The 8,528-nt window shown below is 47.8% G+C and overlaps 1 protein-coding gene across 2 annotated transcripts; it reads left to right on the top strand.

Moving 5' to 3' along the window:
• Nucleotides 1-253: 253 nt before the first annotated feature.
• TENT5A (terminal nucleotidyltransferase 5A) lies at nt 254-7,557 on the top strand. 2 transcript variants are annotated; one of them, XM_063152862.1, is made up of 3 exons: nt 254-375; nt 1,199-1,706; nt 2,704-7,557. In XM_063152862.1, exons 2-3 carry the CDS (start codon nt 1,284-1,286, stop codon nt 3,481-3,483), a joined length of 1,203 nt encoding a protein of 400 aa, XP_063008932.1. In that variant the 5' UTR covers nt 254-375; nt 1,199-1,283; the 3' UTR covers nt 3,484-7,557. The 2 variants fall into 2 exon arrangements, with proteins under 2 accessions (XP_063008932.1, XP_063008931.1); XM_063152861.1 differs by lacking the exon at nt 254-375 and having other exon boundaries at nt 1,143-1,706.
• Nucleotides 7,558-8,528: the final 971 nt, after the last annotated feature.

The following is an 8,528-nucleotide window of genomic DNA, read 5'->3' on the forward strand; positions in this document are numbered from 1 at the left end:
GCAGATGCATTCATTCTACTTGAAAGAAAATGCAAATAAAATATATGGGTATGTTTATATAATATGCTTGTCTTCCACGTCATTTTTACGGCTCCGCGGTTACCCAAGTTGTACTCTATAAGCAGGATGCTCCTCTGGAAGGCACCGGCTCCTCCGTGGTCTTCGAGATGCCTTTTTCCTCCCGTCGCCGGCGAGGAGGGCGGGCGGGCACGGGGGAAGGGGCCGGGCCGGGGCCGGGTAGGCACGGCGTGATGCCGCTGCGCTGCCGCAGGCGGCTCTGGAAATCTCGGTCAGGAGCCGAGCAGCGCAAACCACACGGCCCGGGATCCTCGGCATCTGCTTGGAGAGGGGCTCTTGCCAAATTCCGTCGCTCTGGTATGAAGTTTGGCTGAGCCTGGGATGACCGGGAATGTCGGGGGGGGGGGGGGGGGGAGACGGGCGGGGGGTAAAAAGGCAGAGGGGAAAAAAAAACCGGGAATGAATGGCAGCGCGGAGCTGGGTGCCCCTGGGCGCGCATCGAGGCACGGCCGGAGCGGGATGGGCCGCGCCCCGTCCGGGGCAGGGAGCGCTGCTGCACTTGTTGCCTGCCCGGAGCCGTGCGGGGGAGGCTGCGCTGCGCGGCTCCCCCAGCCCGGGGCGGTGCGGGGCGGCCGCGCCGGGCGCTGCGGAGGGGCGGGCGGGAGGGAGGGCGGCCCGCGGGTGCGCGGGTGTGGGCGGGCCGGGGGCACCGCCGAGGCCGGCCATGCAGATAGAGGGGGCGGGACGCGGGCGCCGTGACACGGAGCCCCGGAAGCGCGGAGAAACCCCGTATAAAAACTACTGGGGACCTTTCCCGGCCAGAACTACGAAAGCTCCGGAGACGGCGGCAGCCTGCGGCGGCAGCGAGCGGGGCGGCCTCTTGGGCGGTGCGGGGCGGCCTCTCCGTCGGCGCGGGGCGGCCTCTGCCCCGGCGGGAGCGCGGAGAGCGGCGCAAACAGCGGCGCTGCAGGTCGGGCGCTTTCCCTTATCGTGCAGCACCACCTGGCTCCGGGGGGCTTTTTCTCCCCCCACCCCCAAAATTATTTATTTATTTATTTTAATCTGATCAGTAGGTGTGTCCCCCCGCTTCCCCGCTGAAAGGGACGGCCGCAGGGGAGCGGAGCTCGGGCGCCGGGTGCATGCAGCTGCTGACCGCTGGCTTTTCCTCCTCTTTTGCCAGGCGCGGAGAGAGAGAGGCCCCGGGGGGCCGGCAGGGAGCCGGAGCGGTGCCTGGATCCAGCCCGAGGAGGCGGCGGCCGCTCACCATGGCAGACGATGAGAAGGCCGGCGGGAGTTCCGCGGACGGCGGCGAGAGCGCGCACTGCAACGTGCTGAGCTGGGAGCAAGTGCAACGTCTGGACCGCATCCTCAGCGAAACCATCCCCATCCACGGCCGCGGTAACTTCCCCACGCTGGCCATGCAGCCTCGGCAGATCGTCAAGGTGGTGCGGAGCCGGCTGGAAGAGAAGGGCATCGGCCTGCGGGACGTGCGGCTGAACGGCTCGGCCGCCAGCCACGTCCTCCACCAGGACAGCGGCCTGGGCTACAAGGACTTGGACCTCATCTTCTGCGCCGACCTCAAAGGAGAAGCCGAATTTCAGACTGTGAAGGACGTGGTCTTGGACTGCCTCTTGGATTTCTTACCCGAGGGGGTGAATAAGGAGAAGATCACGCCTCTCACACTCAAGGTAAATCCGACCTCTGCCCAGACGCCCGGAGCGGGCAGGTGTGAGCGCCTGCCTGCGGGGAGCGGGCACCTTCCCCCTGGGGATGGAGTGGTGCAGCAGCTCCCCCCGCACCTCCGCGACCCACGGGAACCCCGAGCGATTTATTCACCCCACGCTTAAAAAAGGAGGAGTTTACAGTGAAGCGCCCTGCCCGGGGCTCTTCAGGATTAATTAGCTTGTTCTCCCTCCCGGTTGATTTGCTGGGAGCGCTGTTTTACCTGGGGCGTGTGCCAGGCGCTGCACACCTCGCTCCCCGCCCGGCTCGGCGGCAGCTCGGTGTGCCGGCCCCGGTTCCCGGGTGCACGGGGAGCGTAGATGGATTTAACATCTGCAAGAAGGAAACCCCGTCTGCAAGGCATGCTTCCAGCGGTGCTAAGTGCCCCAGTGGGGAGGCATATTCCCTCCTCTGGAAGACACTTCGCTTGAGTTGATTAGCCTGAATCCAAATCCTTCCAGATTTTTAGAGGGACTTATTTTTTTTTAATACGGGACTGATTTGTGAACCTGCACTGGTAGGATTGAGGGGAATGAACATTGTCTAACTTGTTCTTTGGGAAGTAGAGAAGTGAAAACCAATAAATAAGATTTCTTTTTAGACTGCAGGAGTGACTTTCTGCATATGGGTGCAGGCATATTTGGCAGATGTGCCATGGACTTAGTCTGTAGATGTATTTAGAAGTGACTGAACAAGGTAGTGTTGCTGTATGCTTCCCTTGCATGACACAGTCCCAGCAGAACACTCTCCCTCCCCTGTCATACCCTTGCAGTGACAGCATTTTGAGCTCTCACATTAAGCACTTACTCTGTGGTTTGTATCTGCAGCCTCTGTGAAATCTTTCATGAAATGCAAATGTGGGGGGAGGGAGCAGGGGGGCTTGGGAGGGGTGAGCAGATGCAGTGAAGGAGAAATTTCTTGGATCTTTGTCTTGATTTGCTCATTTTGTCTTTCTGATTATAGGAGGCTTATGTGCAGAAAATGGTAAAAGTATGCAATGATTCAGACCGATGGAGTCTTATCTCCCTGTCCAATAACAGTGGCAAAAACGTGGAGCTGAAATTTGTGGACTCTCTGAGGCGGCAGTTTGAATTCAGTGTCGATTCCTTTCAAATCAAGCTGGACTCCCTGCTGCTTTTTTATGAGTGCTCAGAGAATCCGATGACTGAAACTTTTCACCCAACTATCATTGGTGAGAGCGTTTATGGGGATTTCCAGGAAGCCTTTGATCACCTCTGCAACAAGATAATTGCCACCAGAAACCCAGAAGAAATCAGAGGAGGTGGTCTTCTGAAGTACTGCAACCTTTTGGTAAGGGGCTTTAGGGCAGCCTCTGAATCTGAGATTAAATCCCTGCAGAGATACATGTGTTCGAGGTTTTTCATTGACTTCTCAGACATTGGCGAGCAGCAGAGAAAGCTGGAGTCCTACTTGCAGAACCACTTTGTGGGATTAGAAGACCGCAAGTATGACTATCTCATGACCCTTCACGGTGTGGTGAATGAGAGCACAGTGTGCCTGATGGGACATGAGAGGAGACAGACTCTGAATCTGATCACCATGCTGGCCATCCGGGTCCTAGCCGAGCAAAATATCATCCCCAACGTGGCCAATGTCACCTGCTATTACCAGCCAGCCCCATACGTAGCAGATGCCAACTTCAGCAATTACTATATTGCCCAGGTTCAGACGGTGTTCCCTTGCCAGCAGCACACATACTCTACTTGGCTGCCCTGTAATTAAGAACTGAACTTAGTAGACCCCGTGGAGAGAACTTTCTCTAAGGTGTAGGAAGGGGCGACGGGTCCCTCTGAAATGGGGTGTTTTGTGCAATGATGATCTGCTCTAGTTTTCAAGCTTGGGACAAGCTTGTGATTCTTCTAATAATTAGTGGGAGCATGATCAAGAAAGAACCCCAAAATAATTGGATCCTGCCCGAGAGCACAAGAGGCCTGTCATTAAAAGCAACCAGCTTCCCCTGAAATAAGTGAGGGAGGAATGCCTGATGACAATATGGGTTGGCAATATCTGCTCCCATAGCTTTGGCATAGAGAAGGTGGGAAAGCCTTATTTTCTTTTATTTTTATTCTTACTCTAGAATGGGATCTGCAAAAGGGAGAATATGAAAGAAACAAAACAAAAAAAAAACAACAAAAGAAAAAAAAAACTTCACAAAAAACAGTTCTATATATATTCAGGAGTTAAAAGTTAGAGGCATAAAGCAGAGATAAGCTGAATAAAGTTGTATATTGGAATTACTGCATTTGGGGCTTGCAGCAAGTGCCGTCTATGGATTGACCATGTAGAATGTATAGCTTGCTTGACTAGAATGCTTTACCAGAAACAGCTTGCTCCAAATGAACAGTAGTGGATTGGTACAGTTATAGAAGCAGAAACATGTACGATGACAAAGTCCATTATTTCCAGCTGTGTGCATGCCTCACATTTTAAAAATGTGAGAATGCTGGAAAACCAGCTGTGGCAAGAAGTATATACTTAAGGACCAAAGATTTCACAAAAAAGTTATCCAAGCAAAGAAGATACAGTAGAGTATATATATATAAATATATATATATGTAAAAGGAGATGTTCCTATATTTGTACACACCAATAGTAATCAAAAGTGCCTGATGCCTTCATAAAATTTGAAGTGAGAAAAAAATTATATAGTTTTGTGGTTTAACCATGCATTTTGTTTTATCAGGGACACAAGGATTAAAAAAAAGCAAACCAACCCATAAGCTTGTGAATAAGTGGTGGAGGAAATGCCCTATTTTTTTTCTTGGCAAATACCTGTATAGAGTTAATGTTTTGTCGGTGTGCTATTATCCTAGGTACGTGTGTGTATGTGTGTATATATGTTTGTGTGTGTATATATGTACATGTCATTGGTGTATATCTATATATATACACACACAATATATATTAATGTGGTCTAGGAAAATGTAGCAATTAAGGAATGTTTAAATAAAGTACTACTTGTTTTCCAGTTTGCAACAGGATGTCATAGGACAGTGGGCACCTTGCAGTGAAATTTTAACCCACACCTGAGAAATTTGGAGTTAATGAACCAGTCAGGATTAAGGTGGGATTCAGATAATGTCTTTGGTTGCAAGAACAAGGATTACAGTAATTCAGTGGGTTGCTTGTGAGCCATAGTAATTCCACAGATGGAGAAACATATGACTAGCTGATTTTTTTTAACTGTTTTGTACTGTAATGCCATTTTGACATTTAACCCACTAATGTTGTGACTGCATACCTCCATGATGTGTAATTTCAGTGGAACGTGGATCAAAGATAGGTTTATTTAAACCCCCTGACAGCTAAAGAATATTTGTATTAGTTGGTAATTTGAACACTAATTGTTAATATTTACAGGAGTATTTTTAATAGAATGCATTATGCATTCCAGGACCACTAGAATTTAGCAAATGTGAAATGAACCCTTTTTAAGAGTGTTGCACGATTGCTGAAAATTATATTTTATATATATATTATATATATATATATATTTTTATGCAAATATTAAACATCTTTGATCTGGTTGTCACACTGCATTTACAATTTTAGTACTGTACTTTATTTAAATGGAATCACTTTACATTGGAACAATAGCTATTCACTTTCATTTCCTCTCCCGAAAGACCAGCAGGGGGGAAAAAAACCAACCTCCTCCGCTGTTGTTTTCACTTCAGTGCCATCTCTGAAGGTGTTAAATTCTTTGTTGTGGTTTGAAAACCTAATGACTAAGTGACACTTGACTCTGATAGTTTGCTTTTTCTTTCTGAGGGGGGAGAAAAAAAAAGGGAATTCAGGCTTTTGAAGGAAATCCATCTGTGCCCTGCCTGGCCACAGGCACGGTCTGGCATTGGAGTCAGGGGCAGAGAGAGGGAGAGGACTCGTGTCCTGGCAGCGTGTTTTCCCTATGGAGTGAGTAAGGTACATCTATTTTTGTCGCGCTTTGTACTTTTCACTCTGCAGGCACTTTAATAGGAACCCGATTTGTTTACTGAAGCACCTTCCCCGCGAGTCCTTCAGGAAGCTCAGGAGCTGGTCCATTGCCATGCTAGCACTGACGTGCAGACCTTGTCCCCGGGGACCTTCCCTTCCTTTGGGCTGGCCGCTGGTCCCAGCGAGGTTCGCTCCGGGCTGGGTGCTCCTGGCTCCCGCTCCTCCTGCTCCTGGCTCGCCAGCGGAAGCGAGGGGAGCGCTGGGGAAATAGGATCAGCTGGTAGTGTGGTGTATCTTCTCTCCCACAACTATTTGTGGCAAATAAATGACTCATCCTCTCTTTAAAAGAGTTTGAGAATCTATAGCTGTGCCACAACCACAGAATGCTGATAATACATGATACAGCGCTGGTTTTCCTTTGAAGGACCCTTTTTTTTTTGCCATTGCTTGAAAGAAGGTTTTGAATTACTTCCTCTCAGCTCAAATCTAATTGTAGGTTGGGTTTTTTTTTTTTTTTGATTGACAGCAGCTAGTTACCTTGTAGTGCATACAGCCGGGCTCTGAGCTAAACTGCACCTTTTGGCATTTGCATTTTGATACATATATAATATGTTTTTATATATATTATATAGGTATTCCAGATCTGTTTTGCATATGTTAATGATGAAGTGGTGGAACTGGTGGAGCTTTGTTTTATTTGTGACTGGTAACTTTAAATGTGCCTGGTGTTAGAGGTGGGAAGAAGGCATGAGTTCAGGCCAAGAGTAAAATAAGAACTCCTTTTCAAAGCTGGTTTATTTCTGTGGTTTGCACACCTTTCCCTCCATAAAATCTGACTTCTTTTTAACTATTTTTTCCCCTCCTCTTCAGCACACTGGTACTTTTAAAGTTAATAACCGTGTTCTTGCTTTGTAGACTTGATCTGTCCCATCCAATCAGCCGTAAGGTTAGAGCTTGTGCTACAGAAGACAGTGCCCCTTTTAAAGAGCTGAACTGATTAAAGACATTGACCTGATTACAGTAAAACTGTTTGTGCCACCGCTGAATTTCCTGCTAACCAACAGGGCGCTAAACTTGGTTAAATGTAACGATCGTGAAACAACCAAGAGCTTTTAAATGGATTTTTCTTCTTTTTTTTCTTCTTAGATGTAGCTGTCCTCTCAAATGCAAGAACATTTCTCCTAAAAATAGAAGGGCAATTAGAAGACCAAAAAGATGATATTTTTCTAGTTTCTTGTATTGCACTTAAAGTATTTTTTATCTTGCACAAAGGCCTTCACACAAATCCTCTAAACAGCTCTTACTAAATGCTTGGTTTGCATCTAATCAGAAGCTCCTACCGGTTCAAAAAAGGCGCTTTTTTTTAATTGAGAAAATGAAGTGTGTTAGATAAAACAGCACAGAAAAGGAAAAATTGTATTTGCATATTCAGCTCCTATTTGAATATATACTTTTGTATGGTTTTCTTTATGCAGAGAATTTCCCTTGCAAGAAAGAAAATCAGTGTACTGTTTTGCTGTTGTAATAGTGGTTTGCTAACAAAATAAATAGTAAAAAAAAATGGCCTGCAAATTTCAAGACGTCTTGGCTAAAGGCACTGCAGGCTCCTGCAGTCTGTAGGAGTCTGTGCAGATTTGCTTTCCCTCAAATTTCCTTACAACTGTTGCCTTCTGCAAGGCATCCTGTTGCAGCAAACTGCTCCTTGGATTGCTCTTTTGGAACATTTTGACTATAGGCTTTGTCACAGACAGAAAAAGAGCTGATGGAAAACAGACTCTAGAGGGAACAGATTGTGAATTTTGTTTACAGCATCCAATATTTGGATTTTTTTGTAAATAAAAAGAAGTTATTTTTTTCTATTGATTTGTGTCTGCTGTCTTCCATGTCTGAAATAGCTCTGGCTTGCTCCTACTGAATACCAAGTTCGCTTTCATTAAAAGAGGACAAGGGCAGCACTTTTCTGAGAAGAGTAGCATTGGGCTGCTTTCCGATTGGAGCACAGAACATTTTGAAAAGCCCTGCCTTGTGCCAGCTGAGTTTGGCTGGCTGTACTCAGCTGCAGAGGAACCTCCCCAGCCACTGCCAAAAATACGCACTCCAGCACCAGTTGGGCCGTGCAAATGGCCCGAAACACGGGAAGGAAACAGCGCCATGGAAGCCCCACGCCCTCACTGCCCTCCAGGGAAGGTCACAGGACGGAGCATCCATGGCTGTGGCTGTGGCTGTGATCAGTGCGCCACAAACCACCCAGCTGGCACAAGTTGGGGGGGTCCTGGTGTCCTTGGGGCATGTTTGGTAGGGGCTGACATCTGCACCTTGCCATTTTGGTTGGTCTGGGGGGCAAGGGTGTGCTGCTGCCTGGTGTAGAGGTGGCACCAGCTGTGGGGTGGGGTGCTGCAGATCCTGAGGCTTGGGGCACTGCTGGGGAGAAGGGATGCACATGCCTGATTGATTCAGCTGCTGAATCAGTCCACTTCTTCCCGCAGATTCAATGTTTACTCTTCTTCCCTGCCCTACAATGCTGCCCTTGTCAGCAGAGGTATTTTCTGTTTTCTGTGTTTACAGGAGAGATGCCTCAGTAATGAAGGCTAATTTCCTCAAAAAGCACTTCAAGGCGATATTAAATATTAATTTACAATGCTCGTGGCAATAATTTTTCAGTCATGGTGCCTCAGACTGACCCAAATTTGAAAAATAGTGGCTAAGAGTCCGCACTATGTACCTCTTACTAGGCTCATTCATATACTGTGCTGGTCTTGGAAGTCTCAAACTGGCTCAGTGGGAGTGTGAATATGCTTATTTTAATGATGAGTGAACCTGTATTCCTCTGCAAA

Source organism: Melospiza melodia, chromosome 3, assembly GCF_035770615.1.
Source record: "Melospiza melodia melodia isolate bMelMel2 chromosome 3, bMelMel2.pri, whole genome shotgun sequence".
NCBI lineage: Eukaryota > Metazoa > Chordata > Aves > Passeriformes > Passerellidae > Melospiza > Melospiza melodia.